General features: G+C 36.6%; 1 protein-coding gene across 4 annotated transcripts in view; it reads right to left on the reverse strand.

The window, feature by feature from the left end:
- CDK19 (cyclin dependent kinase 19) overlaps positions 1–21,325 on the reverse strand; it is a 187,550-nt gene that overhangs the window by 68,841 nt on the left and 97,384 nt on the right. For all 4 annotated transcript variants that reach the window (XM_004461208.4, XM_004461209.4, XM_023589590.3 and 1 more), the window contains one exon: positions 1,369–1,479. In XM_004461208.4, coding sequence (XP_004461265.1) covers positions 1,369–1,479 — 111 coding nt within the window. The remainder of the gene's footprint in view (positions 1–1,368; positions 1,480–21,325) is intronic.

Below are 21,325 nucleotides of genomic sequence, written 5' to 3' on the forward strand. Positions count from 1 at the left end.
GGCCAGCTTACCACATGGGTCAGGAGGCCCTGGGGATCGAACTCTGGACCCTCCATATGGTAGATGGACGCTCTATCAGTTAAGCCACGTCCACGTCCCTTTAAAGCTTTTTATTTTTTAAAAAAATAACTGCTTGACAACATTCACTTGATTTTAAGAAACTATGAAAATTAAGGTATATTCTATGCAGAACTGTTGAACTGAAATAAAATGGGGGTCATATATGTAACTTTAATTTTTTAAGTCATATTTTTTTAAAAAGACAAAGTTAATTTTAATATATTTTAAGTAATCCAAAAGATTATTTCAATATATAATTAATATAGAAATATTAATGAGATATTTTATAGTCTTTATCTTGTACTAAGTCCTTGAAATTCAATGTATATTTTACATTTACAGCACATCTCATTTTGGACCAGCTAGATTTTAAAGACTTAATAAGCTACTATATTAGACAGAAAGGTTCTATGGGATCTGACTAGTGCATTGTGCTAGTCACCTTCTTTAGGTGATTCATCACATCACAACGTTCAAAGTGAAGTATTTATATATTATCAAGTATACCTTGGTAGAAATTTAGACCAAGAAAAAGGGGGGGATGCAATTTTTCACATTAAAAAAAAAAACATACTCAAGGTTCTTATCAATATCTGATCTCTGAAAGTTCATTCAAGATTGAAGAGTTGTTAGAGTAAGTCCTAAACAGATTTGTAATTTATGTAAATGACAAACCATACCATATTGAACCAAAATTTAATTATCCATAATTTGACCTTATTGCCAATTTTGAATATTTAATATTAGCAATTCCTCTGATAAAATGTTTAGTTGATTACTAACTTACAAAGTTAGAAATTAGAGTTTTGAACTACCTTCATTTCCTTACTTTATATATTGATAAAACGTCCTTAAAATTTGAAGACCATAGATACCCTACTATTTAATGGAGCCAGTTTTAATGGCAAAATGCTGCAACAAGTAAACCTTAACTTAGAATGAGAAACTACTCACAAATACATAACTGGTTAAAATTTAACTATTCTGTGTACCACAAAAGAAAGTAATTTTCACTATGCATATTGGTAAGCTATTAATTACTTCCATAAAATTAAACTCTCCCACTCTTATTACAGTTTTCTGAAGTGAAATTTCTGAATATTAAAATGCTATATTTTCAGTAAAATAAGATGCAAATGTTTACTGCTCCAATACTTTAACATCAACACTTACCTTAATTATACTTATTTTGAACAGTTATTTGAACAGTGAACAGAACAAGCTTCAGCAATATGGATCACATATATTAATATATATGTCTCAACACATATATAAAATAACTTTAAAGTAAAATGATTTTAGACTTACCCACAAATCATGTTCTGCATAATCAAACAACAGCCACACCTTCCGGTCACTGTGAGAAAGGAAAACCTTCTGCAACGCGATCACGTTAGGGTGCTTCAATTCTCTCAAAAGCTGAATACAAGAGGAAGAGAGAGGTCACTACCCTGTTAGCAGGGTGGGGGAAAAGATGGTGAATTTCACTTCAAAATGAAATTTTTGAAAATTTAGAAAATCCAGATAAGCAAGAAAAGAAAAAAAATACCACTACTCAGAGATAAGTTCTGTCAGTATCTTTCCAATCCTTTTTCCATGTGTACGTGTATAGATTTTTAAATGAAATCATACTCTAAGCTAATGATTCCCAAAGTAATCTGCACATAAGAATCACCTGGAGATCTCTGAAAATATTTCAAAGCTTAATCCACACCCCAAACCAATAATTACATAGAAATCTCTGGGGGTGGGGCACAGACATCAATATTCCTTTAAGCCCCCTAAAGGATTCCAATGTACAGAGAAGTTTAGAAACCATTGCTCCATGCACCTATGGCATTGTTTCTTGCTTTTTTCACTCAATAAATCTGAATCATTTTTTGAGCAATTAAAAACACATCTATAGCAAGATGGCAGCAGAGTAAGGAGCAGCTGGTCAACTCCTGCTACAGGGCAGTTAGTAAACACCCAGAGCTATCTGGAGCTAGCGAAGCACCTGTTTGGGGGCTCCAAGAGAAAAGAAGAGCATCCTGCCACATCCTTGAAGGAATGGAAGGAGGAGGCTGTCCATCTGAAGAGAAGACTTGAAAGTAGAGCACTCCACGCCCCGGAGACCAGTGCCCATCCTCCACTGGAGGCACCAGCCACCTTGGGAGCTGTTCCATGGCTGGAATTGAAAGCTCCACTTCACAAAATCAGGGGAGGAAGAGACGGCTGGGCACCAACTTCAGCTATTGATAAGTAAATTCAGGAGGCTAAAGTATAATCCTGAGAACAGCTAAAGTTTGAACCTGTCCAAGCCAGTAAGAGGTCAGTGGCCGCTATCTTAACTCCACACTGGGTACAAGGGGATGTGAGGTAGACTGAAAATCACAGTGCTGGTGGGGACTGGCTTCTTTCCACCCAGGTCGGACTGCAGCTCTAGCCTAGGCCTCAGTGCCACCCCCAGCAGGGAGGAAGCTGGGGGCACCTGCGCCAGCCTCTCCAGGAAATTACCGGCCAAGCCGTGGAGCCTGGTGATCATCCTATTTTGGCAGCACAAGCTACCCCAGGACCTATTCTGTAGCTGGAATTGGAAGCTCCATTTCCCAAAAACAGTGGAGGAGACGGATGGCCATCGATTTCAACTATTGATTGGCGGATTCAGCTGGCTAGAGTATAACCCTAAGAACAGCGAAAGTTTGAACTTGTCCAGGTCAAAAGAGGCTGGGGCTGCCATTTTGACTCCACCCCCCGCCTGAGGGGAAGTAGAGCTGACCGACAATCACAGTAATGGTAGGAACGAGTTTCTTTCACCTACATCAGCCTGCAGTCTAGGCTGGGGCCTAGGTATCAGCCCTACTGGCCTCCCTTCTGGCAGGGAGGAGGCTGGCAGGCCCTGCACCAGTCTCTCCAGGTAACTGCAGGTACATTTGGCTGGCACAGACTGAATAATTGGAAGTCTATCGGACAACTGCGGTCAATTTGGACCTGTACTGCATAGATTGCTGCCCACACCTACAGCTCCATCCCTGTCCCAGGCAGGGGAGAAAGGGACGTGAACTTCATCAGTCTCTCTGGGCAACTGCAGTCTAGGCCTGCACAACTTGAATTTTTCCACACAGCTGTGACTCTGTCCCTATCCCTGGCAAAGGAGAAAGTTGGGAGAAGCTTCATCTGTCCCTGGGGTAATGAGGGCAGCTTGAGCCTCCACAGCTTATAGCACCAACGACGTCCTTGGTTCCTACTGCACAACAAGCAAGTAGAGGGGCAGGAAGTCCTAAACTAAAGAGAAAAACTGCACCTAGAATAAATACTCTAGTAAGCCAGATGCCAAGACACCAACAAAAAATTACAATCCACGCCAAGAAACAGGAAGATATGGCCAGTTAAAGGAACAAGATAAACCTCCAAATGAAGTAAAGGAGTTGAGACAACTAATCATAGATGTTCAAACAAAATCTCCTTAATAAATTCACTGAGATGGCTAAAGAGATTAAGGATAATAAGAAGACATTGGATGAGCACAAAGAAGAATTTGAAAGCATACATAGAAAAACAGCAGATCTTATGGGAATGAAAGGCGCAATAAATGAAATTTTTAAAACACTGGAATGATATAATAGCCAATTTGAAGAGGCAGAAGAAAGAATTGGTGAGCTTGAAGAAATGGCCTCTCAATGTGAACACACAAAAGAACAGATGAAGAATGGAAAAAATTGAACAAGGTCTCAGGGAACTAAATGACAGCAAAAGACGTGCAAACATATGTGTCATGGGTGTCCCAGAAGGAGAAGAAAAGGGAAAAGGGGCAGAAGGAATATTTGAAGAAATAATGGTAGAAAATTTCCCAACCCTATTGAAGGACATAGATATCCATGTCCAAGAAGCACAACATACTCCCATCTGAAAAAAATTTGAATAGACCAACTCCAAAACATATACTCATCAGAATGCCAAATGCCAAAGACAAAGAGAGAATTCTGAGAACAGCAAGAAAAAAGCAATGCATAACATACAAGGGATACCCCACAAGATTAAGTGCTGATTTCTCACCAGAAACCATGAATGAAAGAAGACAGTGGTGTGATATATTTAAGATACTACAAGAGAAAAACTTCCAACCAAACATCTTATATCCAGTAAGATTGTCTTTCAAAAATGAAGGCAAGTTTAGAATATTCACAGATAAACAGATTCACAGATAAACAGATTCACAGATAAACAGATACTGAGAGAATTTCTAACCAAGAGACCAGTTTTCAGGAAATTCTAAAGGGTGTGCTAGAGCCTGAAAAGAAAGGAGAGAGAGGCCTAGAAGAGAGTCTAGAAATGAAGATTATTATCAATAAAAGTAACTAAAAGTGTCAAAAGAGTAGTGAAAATAAAATATGGCAGATAAAACTAAAAAAATCAGGAATAAACTTAATCAACAATGTAAAGCACTTGTATTCAGAAAACTGCAACTGAATGTTAAAAGAAATTTAAAAAGGCCTAAATAACTGGAAGAACATTCCATGCTCACGTATTTGAATACTAAATATCATTAAGATGTCAATTCTACTCAAATTGATATACAGATTCAAAGCAATCCCAATAAAAGTTCACCAGCATTTTTACAAAAATAATTGAAAGCACGATTTTCAAATCTATTTGGAAAGGTAAGGGGTCTTGAATAGCCATACACATCTTAAAAAGGTAACGTGAACTCTCCTCTCTAGACTTTAAATTATATTACCTATCTATAGAGGTAAAAACAGCATGATACTGGGATACAGACAGACACGTAGACCAGTGGAACCAAACTGATGGTTCAGAAACAGACCCTCGCAGGTATGGTCAAATGATTTTTGACTACCCTGTCAAACTCACACAGCTCAGGCAGAACAGTCCATTCAACAAATGGTGCTGAAAGAACTGGATATCCATACCCAAAAGAAGGAAAGAGGACCCCTATCTCACACCTTATCCAAAAATTAACTCAAAATGGATCAAAAACCTAAAAATAAAAGCAAGAACCATAAAGCTTCTAGAAGAAATTGTTAGGAAAATATCTTCAAGACCTGGTGGTAATCCACCAAATGCAATGAACGTCTCATGATGATGGAGGAGATGGTTGTTATGGGGGGAGGAGTGGAGTGACGGGGGAGTGTATGGGGACCTCATATTTTTTTAATGTAATATTTAAAAAATAAAGACAAAAATAAATAAATATATATATATTAAAAAAAAAAGATCTGGTGGTAGTTGGTGGATTCTTAAAGGAGATAGAGGAGGACTGAGTTGGACTACTGATGTTTAATGTATGTAGAAGTTTTAATTAACTTTATTGTAAAAGTGTGGAAATGTATAGTGTGGATGGTAACATATAGTAACAGCTAGTTTATAAATGGGGATGTGACTGAAAATGGGAGTCTAGGTATGTAAATGTCAATTAACAGAATGCTAGAGAATATTCTAGGAACATAATAGCACAGTAAATCAAGAGGTGGATGAAAATTGAGGTTGACGGTACAGATGCAAGAGTGTCCTTTGTGAGCTAAAGCAAATGTACATCACTAATGCAGGGTGATGGGAATGTGGAGAAGCATGGGAAAAATACAACTGGAGTGGCCCTTGGACTATGGTTAGCAATAATAATATAATATTCTTGCATCTATGCCAAAGATGTACTGTGTTGATAATAGGGCAGTATGCAAAATATGTGCCAAATGTACACTATGGATGTATTTACAATCAGATGATAATATCTTATTTGTAACAAATGTTCCACCACAGCATTGTGTGTTGATAGAGGGATGTTGTTTGGGAATTCTGCACATGTGCATGATTGTTTTATAAGTTTACAACTTCTGTCATAAAAAATATATTTAAAAAATAACAATAGGGTGGGTTGGGGGAAAAACACACCAAATATAAGATAAGGCTATAATTAGTAGTAAGATTTTGACAATATTCTTTCATAATTTGTAACAAACATCTCAAGACAATACAAGGTGCTGGTTTAGGGTTAATGTATGGGACCCCTGTATGATGTTAAACATGTTTGCTTTATAAGTTCACAACTTTTACTATACACTTATTATTTATGTATGTTCTTATATAAATGATATAAAGATAATAACGGGGGGTCAGGGGAAAATACTTTGTTTAGTAGTAATAGTTTGACAATGTCCTTTTATCATTAGTTAAAAAGGTTTAACAACAATATTAAGGTATCAGTTTTAGGGTGAGGTATGAGAGTCCTATATGATGTTAGATATGTTTGTTTTGTAAGTTCACAACTATTACTGCACACTTACTGTTTATGTATGTTTATGTATGAGTGACGTACTTCAATAATTTTTTAAAAAGTAAAAAAAATAAAAACACATCTACAACATGAATTTTAATGATTAGAAAGTGTCCCATTAATGATTACAAAGTATTTCATGGATTCTGTCGGATAGTAGATCTTATTTCCACTTTGTCCCGTTAACAAACAATGATGCAGCATTACCAGTTTAAAGTGTGAGCTCTGGAATGAAACTTGGATCTGGATTCAATTTTGGCTCTATCACTTTTTAACTCTGTGACCTTGAGCAAGTCACTTCACCTCACTTTGTCTGTTCCCTCATTTGTAAAATGTGAGTTTAAAAAAAAAAAAAGACGATTCTCCTTTTTTTAGGGTTGCTGCCGACAATTAATTGAAAAAAATGCCTATCAAGTGCTTAACCCAGTGGTTGCCCCATGGTAAGCAGTCAGTTAATACTGCCATTATTGTCAAGATCAAGAGCACAATATTCTTGGAGCTAAATCTTTGTACACATCTTTAATTACTTCGTTAGGATAAATCTTCAAATTATTACTTCAAAAGACCCGTATTTTTAAGGCTTTTGAAACACAATGTCAAATTATCCCCTCAGAAAATTTAAAGAGACTCTTGCACAAACCCATCATTCCCTAAACACTAGGAAACACTGAGGCAGAATTAGAATGTACAGCTGTTCGGTCAGTTATCTTCATGTCATAAAAACACAATTTTAGCTTCTTTCCTGAAAAATTACCATGGATCTTATACCATATAAATTTCAAAAGCACCCCCCCCTTTTTTTTTCCCCCAATGTTAACAACAATCTTTCTTTCTTTGCTACTAGGAATCTCTGAAGACAGTACCTTAACTCTAGGTCTCAAACACTAGGGAAATTATTTGTTTCATACAAGGTTCCATACAGGCACTTTTTTTCTTTAAACCAGATGTTTACAGTTAGATAAATCATTTAAGCACTCTGAGATTCAGTTTTCTCATCTTTACAATGGGAATTTACCCAATTCATTCTACTTCATAGAGGTACAGTGTGACTCAAATGAAATAATGGAGAAAGTTCTCCGAAAACTGTAAAATGGTGAACAAAGGTAATATCATAGCATAAATAATTATATTTTGGTATGTGCATATCTTTTTTACTAGAGGAAAAACTTCTTGGGGGACAGGAATTATGTATTAATACTGTTCATATGCATTCTAGCACCATACTGGTGCTCTATCAATATTTGACAAAAGAAGAAAAGATTTAACAATCCCCATGCTTATCCATGTCTAGACTTTGTGGTTTAGATTTTTTTGAAGATGAGTATAAAGGAATGACTCAATTTACTAAAAAATGAGTATGGAGAGGAGGTTCTGTAAATAGACAAGAATACAAGCTTCAAGCTGAATTCTCATAATGAGGAGAGAGAGACCAGATCAGCAAGTGAAACCTTAGCACTTAGACATAACAGACAGTTGCTTGATAAAATATTTAATAACAAAGACATTAGCTGCTCAAGGTAAAAGCCTTATAAATATGCCTGCCTCAGGCTTTCCTTAAACAGGGTTCAGCTTTAATAGGTAGAAAGAAACATACTCAATTTGATAAATATTTTGAATGCCTTTTAAATGTCATGTTCTGTGGAAGATACAAGGAAAAGGGAAAGAAACTTGTATTGAATACTTTCTATGTGCAAGATGACTATAATTTTTTTCTCTCAGTTAATCCTTATAACAACCCTATGATATGCATAGAACCTGAGGTTCAGAGTGATAAAATAACTTTACAAAAGCCCAACAGCTAGAAAGAAAAGAGGGTTAGATTTAAATAAAGCTGCCTGATTCCAAAGTCCATGCTTTTTCCACTACAACTAAAGTCTTTGCCTTAATTCCCACAATATAGTGAGGGAAGACAGATAACAGGTTAATGAGGCAGAGAGAAATAAATAGCTTACCCACGCTAATACCTTCAAATGAGTAAAGATTACTTTCAGTGCAGGTGCTAGGATCATGCAAAAAAAACAAAACAAAACAACAAACCCTAAAAACTACTACTGGTGTCCAAACCCCCCTGGAATTTTTGTAGACTATCCCGCAGATGCCTACTTCTCTACTACTTTCAATAAGAGTTCCTAGTTACTCAATTCCCTCATTTTGGCTCTGCTCCTCAGCTCTTGGTCATCACCTATACCTTGACAACTCTGCTGGAAAGTGACCCACCAGCTATAATTAGGGCATCATTCCAGGGTATGACTCCCAGTATTCTCCCTCTGACAATATGCCCTAAAACAGAGCTAAGAGGTAAGAGTAGGATAGGCTGCCCCTGGCATACATTCTACTTTTCATAGGGAAGAGGAAAGCAAGTATTAGTGGGTACTCAGATATCACCTGCTATCTCTGTTGCCATTACCTAAAAAATGTTTTAATGATTCCTTTAAGAAGCCCTATTTCTTGCTTCAGATGCAGGTGTAAGATATAATTAGTTCCTAATTAATGATAGATTCAGAGAAAATTGCATTTTGGAGGGATGCAAAGCTATATGCAGACAGTTTTCAGCTTTTGAATGTTTCAGGCTTCCTGCTTCTTGAGTAATATTAATGACCTCATTAGCCACAACTGCCATGGCCAGTCTTCAAGCAAGCGGACCCTGGTAAGAGAACTCACCCCAGAACACACTGATTTGTCTCCTCTCTCTCTTACTTCTTAGTATTGATGGATTTAAGAGTTTACTCAAATTTTTTTAAGTCCCTTCCTAAAACTTCAGTGGGAAGGTGAAATTCCACTTCTGCTTCTAAGCCAGTCTCCTTAAACACAAAACATGTCACATGTAGCAATATTTAATCAGCATCTCTAAAAAGTTGTTCTTTGTGACTATAAATTGTTGATTCCTCTATAGTGAATCCACTTGTCCTTTATTAAAAAATTATTTTGAATAGAAAATATATTTACATAGTTCAAAAATCAAAACTATATAAAAGGATAGACATTGAGATTACCACTCCTATTACCTGTTGCCCCACTGGTAACAATTAGTTTCTTGTTTATACTTCTAGTGTTCCTTTACGCAAAAAAAAGGCAAATGGAATGTATATTTTGTCCCCCCTTTTCTTATACAAAAGATAGCATCATGTACACACTATTCTGTACCTTTTTTTTTTTTTTTAAACTTCATTTTGGAAATCTCTCAACAACAGTATATAGAAATCTTATTCTTTTTCACAGCTGCATGGTATTTTTAGGTCACCTTTTAATATGACATACATAGGGGAAAAGTGTAAAGTTTGCAACTACCTGCATTTAGTAGAAATTTTTCCTAATTCCAAAATTTGCATTTTCTAGTACAGCAATATACACTTTCCATTTCTGCATGCCCATTGTACTTTCCCTACTACAGATCTCTGTAAGTCACCAAATTTCAATATGAAATCAGATTGAGGCAGAGAAATGGCAAATAAACTGTTATCTATTTTGTTCCCTCTTAGAATTGATTTTTCAATCTAGAGCTGGAGTGCTATTTCAAAAATATAAAACCTATCATCTCTGTTGTTACCAGGGACAGGTCTGAGGAAGCAAAGCAAGAGATAGAGCCGAGGCCACATAATGGGGAGTGTGGCAGTTTGAGTCTTTTGAGGACCTCAGAAAACCCTGTTCTTAAAGCTAATCCATTCCTGTGTGTTTAAATCAATTGTAGATGAGACATTTTGATTAGATTCGCTTAAAGGACCTTCTTTTTGATTAGATCCCTTCCGTAGGGCATTACCAAAGATGGGTCTTAATCCTTTTACTGGAGTTCCTTTATAAATGGAGGAATAAAAAGCCACAGGCACAGGAAAAAAAATCACAGAGAGAGAGAGTTGCCTCCAAGAGTTGAAATCAATGAACCAGGGAAGGAGAAAATCCACAGAGCAGCCAGAAGCTGAAAGCAATGAAGCCTGGAGGAAAGATGAGTGGACCCTACCATGTGCCCTATCTCCTGCAGTTGCAATTCAGTGAGACAGCATCTCTGATGATGCCTTGACTTGGACACTTGCACAGCCTCAGAACTGTATGCTTTTAACTTTATAAATTCCCATTACAAAAGCCAAGCCATTTCTCATATATTGCTCCCAGCAGCTTTAAGCAAACTAAGAGGGACTCTTTTAAGTCATGCAGATGTGTCACTAGTGAGTGACACTAGTGGGAAGATGCCAGGGACAGGGAGTTGGTAGAGAAGCCAACTCTTACAAATAAAAGTACCACACTTTTACTACCTCCTTCACTTATTTCAGGGCCAGACCACTGAACACATGAGTTTGAGGGTGATGCCTACCCCACACATCTATTCTGTACTCCAGATATGTGTATCCAACTGCCTCTTCAACAACTCTATTTGGATATCTAAGGGCCAAAATCAAGATCATCACCTCCACCCCCCTTTCCTTCCACCCAATTGCTCTTCCCCATTTAACAGGAACTCCATCATTCCAATTCCTCAGGCAAAAAAACAAAAACAAAAAAAACCTCACCTGCTTTAGCTCTATTTTCAAATATCACCTCCTCCGAGTTTCCCCTAGCCCTTCTATTTAAAATTGCAACCTGCTTTCCCCACCTTTTTTTTCTGAAAGTACTATCAGTATCAGACATGCTACAGGATCTATATTTATCCACAACTATCTACAGTTTTTTGAAGAGCTCAGAAAACGAAAAGCTTTCTAGTAACTTAATCTTCATTGGAAAAACATGCATTGTCAAGGGTCCTTTTTTTTTTTTTTTTAAGGTACCAGGGTGGGGATTGAATCCAGGACCTCGTATGCATGAAGCCAATGCACAACCACTGAGCCACATCACTTTCCCTGAGTTGGTTTTTCATTTGTTTGCTTGTTGTTTTTTGCTTTTGAGAGGCATCAGGGAATGAACCTGGGACCTCCCATGTGGGAAGTAGGCGCTCAACTGCTTTAACCACATCCGCTCCCAGGCACATATTTTCAGACTATCTGATTCTGATTCTAGGGAAGTTATTTTACAACTCTGTATATTGTAGATAACTGATAGTAATGCAAAACAATTCTTATATATAGACATTGACTTTCCTCCCTGTCTTGGAAGAAGTTAGTTTTGCCTCAATTTTCATATTTATTTCAATACTCCTGATCTATATATTTGTCTGGCCTAAGGATTCTCTTTTGAATGAGTTACAGCATCTGATGATTCCTTCATCTAATTAAGTTAAATAAAATCTTAAATGTGTTCATTTTATATGTATGACAGTCATTATTTTATCTTTTTTGAAAATTATCCTTTAATACTCATTTTGCAGCAATATCTGACCTAACCTGACATGAGTCTGTATTTTTCACACTAAATGTGAATGCTTATATACTTTTATTTAAAGATTTTTAAATTTATTTCTCTCCCCTTCCCTGCCCCCCCACCAAGTTGTCTGCTCTCTGTGTCCATTTGCTGTGTGTTCTTCTGTGTCCGCTTGGATTCTCATCAGCGGCACCAGGAATCTGTCTCTTTTTGTTGCATCATCTTGCTGCATCAGCTCTCCATGTGTGAAGCACCACACCTGGGCAGGCTGCACTTTCTTCACACAGAGTGGCTCTCCTTTCAGTGCGCACTCTTTGCGTGTGGGGCTCCCCTATGCGGGGGACACTCCTGCATGGCAGGGTACTCCTTGCATGCATCAGCACTGCGAGTGGGTCAGCTCACCACACAGGTCAGGAGGTCCTGGGTTTGAACCCTGGACCTCTCATGTGGTAGGCGGACATTCTATCCGTTGAACCAAATCTGCTCCCCGTGTTTATACTTTTATTACGAGACAAATATTAATAGGTGTGATTACTACCTCAGACTTCCCTGGGTATTAGGTAATATATAGTATTACCTTTCTAAAGTAAAAAATTTTTTTAATCCAAAACATATCTGTTTCCAAGACTTTGGTTAAGGAATTGTGGACCTAGGTATAGTTTACTTATTTTTTTCCACTTACTTATTTTGTCTTATTATCTTTCTCCACTAATATATGCACTTCATAAAGGCAAAAATTTGTTAATTTTATATCTCTAGTGCTTAAATGTTACATAGCACATAGTAAGCACTTGAAATTATTTGCCAAATTAATTAAATACTAAACTCACCTGTTGTTACAGATAAACCAGTAAATAGCTTGTAGCATAAAATTCTCCTGCCCTTTTGTAAATTATTCCCTTTCTAAAGATGTTTTAAATGATTTTGATTTTAATACATTGAATAGGCTATATGTAAATTACTTATTCCAGGGACACTAACTTTCCACAAGCTACACTTATGAAAAAGGAATAGTTTTCTCACCTAGCACCTACTCTTCTAGAAGTATAAGAGTTCTGGCTTAATGTAAAGAGCAGAAACATAGCTCTTAACATCTCAGGATATATTTAACCTGGGTATAACACTAAAAGCAAAGGGGTGTTATGAGGTTGTTTCCTGAAGAAGCTATAAATACAGTAAATGCTACATAATCCGAAAGAAAAAAATGCATAGTAACAGGGACAAGGGGACTCACCTGAAGAATTAAAGCAGAGATTAATTCAATCAGGAGTTATTTTCACAGTTAATTTACTTATAAAATGCTAGGCCCTTGATAAACTCAACAAAAGAGTGTTCTTTCTACCCCTATTTAATGAGGAGGGGGCAGGGTAGACAGAAATGTAAATATCTCTCCTACTATGCACTAAAAAAAATGAACAAAAACAGTTAACCTAAATGTCCAGTAATAAAAATACTGATAAACTATGGTATAGTCAAATGTAGCCTTATGATATTTGCTAAGAGTTTTTAATTACTAATGCTATAATGATGTGATGAAATATAAAACAAAGGCTATAAAACATAAAATTTTACAAAACAGGAAATAAACCTGTTTTTATTCTTCTATTTTACATGTTTTCTACAAAAAGCATTATTTTTAAATTTAAAAACATAAAGCAGCACATACCAAAAAACAGCACTTTCTCTATAGAAATCTGTCTACCAAGAGGGTGTTCTATCATACTATCTCAGCTGCTTCTTCTGTGGTTGATCTGAGAAGGGACATAATAAAAGAAGGAAATGGTCAGCTTGTACTTTCCCTAAACTCTCTGGCAAAATCAGATTTTAACAATGGACTTTAATCTCTTGTCTCACAAATATTTGTTCAGCATGACATCATGCAACTACAAATATACTTTAATTATTTCTAAATGGCAGTTAAGCACACCTTGATTTTCCTGTGACTCACACTAAATGGTGACATCTCCTGTGCCAGATACTCACAGAGTAGAATTATGATTCAAGAGGAACCTAAAGGAAATGGACATGGCTCAGCTGATAGAGCATCCACCTACCATATGGGAGGTCCAGGGTTCAAACCCAGGGCTTTTTGGCCCATATGGTGAGCTGGCCCACGCACACCACATGCAAGGAGTGCTGTGCCACGCAGGGGTGTCCCCTCCATAGGGGAGCCCGGGTGCAAGGAGTGTGCATTGAGCTGACCCGCACAAAAAAAGCACAGCCTGCCCAGGAGTGGCACCACACACACGGAGAGCAAGATGCTGCAATAAAAAGAGACACAGATTCCTGATGCTGTTAAGAATGGAAGCGGACACAGAAGAACACACAGCAAATGGACACAGAAAGCAGACAACTGGGGGGAGGGGCGGGAGAGGGCAGAGAAATAAATAGTAAAATAAATCTTTAAAAAAATTCAAAACACTAGAATAGACATTTAAAACAAACAAAACAAAAGGAACCTAAAGAAGAGTGTGCGATGGATATGCCGATATTTTATCTGATCCCCCTCAAGGACATATAAGTGAGTGCAAAAAGTTTCCATTTTCCACTGTCCAAAACATAAAACAAAATAAATACTAAACTTTTGCTAGACTAAAACTTCCAGATTCTATTTGTATTTTCATCTACACATTTTTCTTCACTTTGGCTCCATTTTCTGTTCTCTAAGTATCTGATACCACCATAGGTCCCAGAATCCTTTTCTAGGGCACAAGCACCATTAACATCTGAAGAGAAGACTTGAAGGCAAGAGTCCCCTTAGACTTCAATAACACAGTTATCTCAAAGTAAATCCAATTTTCTATTCTTATTTGATCTGCTATAAGTATGATTTATTTGACCACAGATCTGTCCCACCAGTAAAAACAGTGTCAATTACTTCATTTTAGAAAGCATTGACTATATTGTTTTAAAAAATGTCTCACCACTCTCCTCCCCCTCAAAAAAAAAGAACTGAAGATAAATGAAGCAGTATATTTTATGGCTAATAGAGGATACACCTAGCTCCAAAATGTCCCAGTATTCCTAAAGTGGAAATTTCAGAATCAGCATTTTGAAACTTGGAACTTTCATATCTCTGACAGGGTTTTTGGAGCTGGTCTTTACAAGCTTATCATTTACAGTATTGCCTTCCAGCAGGTGGCACTCACACTCTGAAAAGGGGTCTATAGAGATAGTAACTCAGATTGTATTCAGAGTTGAGCACCTGGCTCAAAATGGCCCTAAATTTCCACTTTATTTCAGTGACACTGCTTAGGCACCAGTTATAAACTTGCTTCAAAGAGATCAATGTTCCCCATTACCACCCAGGACAAGTATCAGGCAGGCAGCAGGTATAATGCAAAAAGTACCAGTTTTAGAATTCAGAGATCTGTGTTTGAGTCCTGTCTACCAATTAGCTTTGTGACATAAAACTTACTAGCTGTATAATATAATGCAAATTGTTTAATTAATCTGAGTCTCATAGAATAATAAAAATATATACTCAAACATACATAGTTTTTATAAGGATTAAATGTATGTAAGTACATTACGTACATTACACAATGCTTAGAATGTCTTAAGCTGTGATACTTATAGTTATTGCTCTTATTATAACTATCAACATTTGCTAAAATGTTTTGAAGACTAAATGAGATAATGTATGTAGTTTGCCCTGCATGCAATATTTTTTCTTAAGATTTATTTTTATTTATTTCTCCCCCCTCCCACTTCCCCCCTCCTCCAGATGTTTGTTCTCTGTGTCCATTTTGCTGTGTGTTGTCCGCTTCTGTTGTTGTCAGCAGCACGGGAATCTGTGTCTCTTTTTCTTGCGTCATCTTGCTGTGTCAATTCTCCGTGTGTGCGGCGCCATTCCTGGGCAGGCTGAACTTTCTCTCATGCTGGGCGGCTCTCCGTAAAAGGAGCACTCCTTGCGTGTAGGGCTCCCCTACGCAGTGGACACCCCTGTGTGGCAGGGCACTCCTTGCATGCATCAGCACTGTGCATGGGCCAGCTCCACACGGGTCAAGGAGGCCAGGGGTTTGAACCGCGGACCTCTCATGTGGTAGGCGGACGCCCTAACCACTGGGCCAAATCCACTTCCCTGCAATATGTTTTTGATAAACAATAGCCGTTACTGTTGTATTTACATGAAAAAAGCTAACCACTCCAGGCAGTCAGATACTTACTAGAGACACCCTGCAATGGGGAATGCCATAGCATTTCTTTAAAGTTATTTTTCACTTTACAGTGAACAATCTGACTTCTTTATCTCTGACTTTCAGCATTGCATGTACTTAGTCTGAGAGAGATATGAAACCAAATTAGGTCTGTAATATATAAGAAGTTCACATCCCCTTCATTATGATAGCATTACATGTTCTATTTTAAGTATGTGATTAATCTCTTATATAATATATTCCATATGAGAAAAATGGGTAACTTATAAGTCAATGGCACTCATACACAAAATTTAAATATGCAAAATAAAATTGATGCAAACTAAAATTGTTTACAATGTAAAATCTTAATTACTTAGAATTCCCAGGGGGGTCTCATTTATTTTCTGATTCATTTGAGGGTTAATCAGGAAATCTTCCCTTGTTTCAGGCCTCCTTGCTGAAAACCTTCCTACCTTCATAATTAAAACATGAAACTAAATTTGTCTTTGTAGGCATTTTTTAGTGCATGGGGATTTCAATAAATAAACTCCTAACAAATGCTTATTTCCTTCTAATGTACCCTTTTCTGTCCTTGAAGTAAAGTGAAGAGGAAAAAAGCTCCTTAGAGCTTAAACAATATGAAACTACTTAAACAATATGAAAGCCCAGCTTATTATGAAAAAAGGTATTAGCTTATGCTCTAAAATCCTGACCCTATTTCTCTCTTCCTCTATTTTGCAGGCTCTCTTGACATCTTACCCATGTACTTCAGCTTTAGCTATTACCGTACTTCTATGGAAAATCATGACTCTCAATCTTTAATCCTAACCTCATTCCTGAACTTCTGACAATTTCCAGCTACCCATACATACATTCACATGGAAATCCCACCGAACCTCAAGATCCATAGATCCCAAACTGAACATCACTTGTCTGCCTCAATCTCCTAGTGTGTCCACTATTCCTGCCATGACACCATTATTCTTCAGTCACCATGGTGGGCTCAAAACCTTATCATCAGGATATATCATCTATCAATGTTCAGCCACCAAGTGATACATACTCGGCCTCTTCAAGTGTCACTAATGAACTCTCACCTTGATAATTAAAATGAACCCTTCAATAGTATTTACACATGTGCTCTTTTCTGCCTGGAAAGATCTTCCCTAACTACTCTCCTTATTAATGCCTACTTGCTTTTTAGGATGTCTTATTTATTATTTCTTCTAAGTCACCTTCCCTGAAACAACTAATTTTAAGTGGGGATCTCTCTTCTGTTTCCATTTATACTGTTTTTCCCTTAACAAATTACTAATTAAATAAAATTATGATGTAATATAATTATCTTTCTTCTCCCAGTTGACTGTAAGGTCCTAGAGGGCAGGGACCATGTCTCCCATGCCTTTATTTCCATTTTCTTTGTACAAGCCAGGCACACACACATGATAGGTGTGCAATAAATGTTGGCTGAATGAGTGATCATCTAGCTCCCATTTCTTCTAATATCTGTGCATTGAAATCAGAGTATCTTTCTAAAATTAAGAGCCAGTTAATGTTAATTCCCCACTCCAAAATCTTAAATTAATTCAATGTTACAACTCCTAAATGGAACATTCACAACTATCCACTCCAAAGGCTGAAACTACTTTTCCTACAAATAATTTCTTAGGGGAGTGGGAGTGGGAAGCTCAAAATAAAACTACATTGTAAAGATTTTAACAAGAAATGAGGCAGGTGGACAAGATCCAGGTTAAGGGCCAGTGGACTTTGCGTGCTAAAGAAATCATCATACCTGGTGTATGTTGTGGCTTTTACCTTCAGGGTAGTTTCCCCCAGCCCCCTCGGTGAAGTCTTCACTGAGGCTCCCAAGTTCTCCACTGCACAGAACCCTGCCCATTAACATCATGAATGTTTGCCCTGGGATATGTGATGAGCAGGAACATGATGGACAGTACCTAGCAGATAGCTATGATCGCCCCCCCCCCCAAAAAAAATTCATGAATAAGTATTTGAAAGCATTTGAGTGCCTAACATTTCCAGCCATAGGGAACCTCAGGGAGTTTATGGCCTAATAAGGACTGAAGAGGAGACAGACATTAAACAAATAATTTTAAAATTACAACTATGAGACATTAAGAAAAAATATGTGCATATTCAGCAGACCTAACCTAATATGAAAAGTCAGAGAGGGTGTTCCTAATGAAGTTGGCCTTGCTGGAAAAAAAGGGAATTGGCAATTACACAAAGCATCAAAACAGCAAGAGTATATACTAATAAATATTCTTATCATGTAATGAATACCCTAATTCTAAGATAAACTCCTTCATCTTTTGAATATCAAATCATCCCTACATTATTCTAAACTTAGTATGGCAAATTTCCATGACTATATAATGAGGTACATCTCTTTTCTTTCAAAATCTTACAAAATCATCTAACACAGGACCTGGCACAGAGCTATTGAGTGAGTAAAAGAAATCAATAGTACATGAATTAGTTTTCAAACATATTGGTTGGATGACACTTATTCCTTACTGAAAGAATATTATTTTACAAAGTGCCCTGTATGTTTCATTTACAAGCAACATTCAAACAAAATTAAGTAAGATTTCTGGAGGAATTTAATCCTTATGTCTCAAAATAACTTGAAGTTGCTTTTTGGTTAATTAAGCAAAATAAACTAGTAATTTTATCCTGTATGGCCAGGGTAAATCTTATTTTTATCTCAATTTAATCTCAGGCTATTAGGCTTTACACCTAACCCATACCTTTACAATATATACTTCTAAAATACACAATTTGCATTTTCTAGAGTAAAAGCAGGCTACCAGGTAGAATTCCTCAGGAATTCATCTCTTTCCCTCCCTCTGCCTAGACCTTGCTGGTCGAGAATGTGCAGGGAGAAGGACAGGTTTTTGCTTTGTGACCGTACTTATCCAACTATTAATAATATATGTTAATAATATATGTTATATTAATATATGTCCTGTTTTTAGAATGTCTGGCATTATCAATAGTCAGACACCCCACCCAGACAAACTAGCTAAGGGTTTTGATAAATTTTTTATGGCTAAATTACTAGTACCAATGATTCATCATATTTCAGATCACTATGCTTCTAGAGAAGATAAACACAGTAAAGTCGAGGCTCAAAAAAATCAATCATTTATAGTTCTTTAAGATCTCACAGGGATTCTAACATTAGTAATAAGGAAAGCTACTAAAGTATCTGACTAAATAGTAATAAGGAAAGCTACTAAAGTATCTGACTAAAACACAATCCAGGAATTTTTTACTGCATTGTTTCCATTAAACAAAAAATTCACTTCCTTCCACTCTGCTAGGAAATTTTCATATGCATTGTGAGAAAATGCAGAAAGGGATGAGTTTCCACAATGAATATCTTATATTAAGTATCTACTAAATTTAATCAATAAATCCTAAAAATAGTATTTCCACTTAATGTTCATTTCAATTTTTTTTTACAAAGAGCTACATTGTGACACGTGGCTTTTATGAAAATAAAATGATCAGAAAAGGAATTTAGAAATCACTAAATAGTAATTATGAAAATTAATATGCAGAGTGCACATGCAAAATGGACAAGTTTAACTTTAAAGTTAGCTTTCTTTGAATGATTTTGGAGCTTTGAAATTTAATGTCTCTATCAAGGTTGCTTGAAAAATATATACAATGTATCAAATCTCCCTAAACTATCCTCTCTGAATGTTCTTCTCCAACGTAAATTCTTTAGTAAGTTTAAAATTAACAAATACCTGCTTTAGGGAAAGCTCTCTTTAAATAAAATATACAGGGAAAAGATCAATAAATTTGATTACAAAACTATCTTGGGAATACATCCTGGGAAGTGGATGTGATTCAACCAGTTAGGCGCCCGCCTACTATATGGGAGGTCCTGGGTTTGGGTCCCAGTGCCTACTAAAGAAGAGCTAGATGCTACACTGCCACAACGAGCTAGACGCTGCACCTGCTGTAACAACCTAGACACTACACCCACTGCAACGAATAGACGCCTAAACGAGAAGATGCCACAAGCCAGCAGAGGCTATAGCCTATGGGGAGAGGATATGGCTCAGCCCATTGGGCACTCTCCTCTCATGTGGGAGGTCCCGGGTTCGGTTTCTGATGCTTCCTGGAGAAGGAAAGCAAACAATGAGCAGACAGACAAAACCATCTGGGGAGGTGGAGTAAGTTCTTAAAAATAAATAAGTCTCTTTTTTTGTTGAAAAGAAAACATTTCCTAAACAAAGTCACAAGACTAATAAAAGTTTGAAAACATCAAATCTGATTGTAAGGCAATAAAGGCCTAATTTCCTTGATTTATAGAATTTATAAAAATTAAGGAAAAATCACATCACTGCAGAAAATGTAAGACATTTCACAAAAACAGAAACTAAAATAGTAAAAAAAAATATATGAAAATATGACTACCTCACTTAATTTAAGAAATGCAAATCGATACAATGGAGACCTACTTTTCATCTATCTGACTGGGAAAATGTTTAAATCTTAATAATATCCAGTGTTGGAGATGTGGGAAAGGCACTCATATCATGTTCACAACATTTTTGAAAGACCATTTGGCAATACTTGCCAAAATCGTAAATGCACAAACCCTCTGACCCAGAAATTCTACTACCTGCAATTTTTACTCTACTCATAAAAGAACATCACAAGGTAGAGAACAAAGATGTTTACTACAGCATTACTTGCAAACAAACAAAAATAGTAAACAAACAAAATCTGGGATGCATCTAAATGGCATCAAGAATAAACTGGTTGAATAAAGTAAAGTGCATATGCAAAATGGACAAGTTTAATTTTAAAGTTAGCTTTCTTTGAATGATTTTGGAGCTTTGAAATTTAATGTCTCTATGTCCATTCCTATAATTGGACATTATATAGCAATCAAAAAGAATGCAAAAAGAATAAAAGAGATCTGTATTGTTGATAAGGCAATTAAGATATAATATTAAATGACAAAGAGACAAGGAATAAAACAACATGTAGTGTCTATCTTCAGTATTTTTAAAAGACACTGGTACTGTTATATGCAAAAAAAAAAATCCTTAAGACCATAAAAAGCCACTTAAAAGTTACTTTTGTGCAAAAGGATCAGGTGTGAAGGAAGAGAGAGGTTTTATCATGCATATATTACTTTTATACTCCTGAAATGTCAACTGGGATTACCTGAGAAACAGATTATAAGTAATTTCGGTTTGCTATCTTATATTATTCAGCAATTTCTTAAAATTATTTTTGTAAAAATCCAAGGTATTGTTGTTTAAACTGCAGTTTTTGACCCATTTATGGATTATGAAATCGATTTGGTAAATTGGAACCAACATTTTCCCCCTAAGTGAAATTACCTAATTTGGACTGCATTAGAAAAGAATTTGTTGTGTCAGTGCACATCATAGGTTATAAAGATATTGTTTCACAAACCTTTTATTTCCATTCAGTAGGATGGGGAGTGGGGGAGGCAAGAAAAAGAAGGAAAAAGAAAAAGAGAGATGGAGTGGGGAGAAAGAGATTAAGATTAGGA

The sequence above is a fragment of the Dasypus novemcinctus genome, chromosome 11 (assembly GCF_030445035.2).
Source record: "Dasypus novemcinctus isolate mDasNov1 chromosome 11, mDasNov1.1.hap2, whole genome shotgun sequence".
Classification (NCBI taxonomy): Eukaryota; Metazoa; Chordata; class Mammalia; order Cingulata; family Dasypodidae; genus Dasypus; species Dasypus novemcinctus.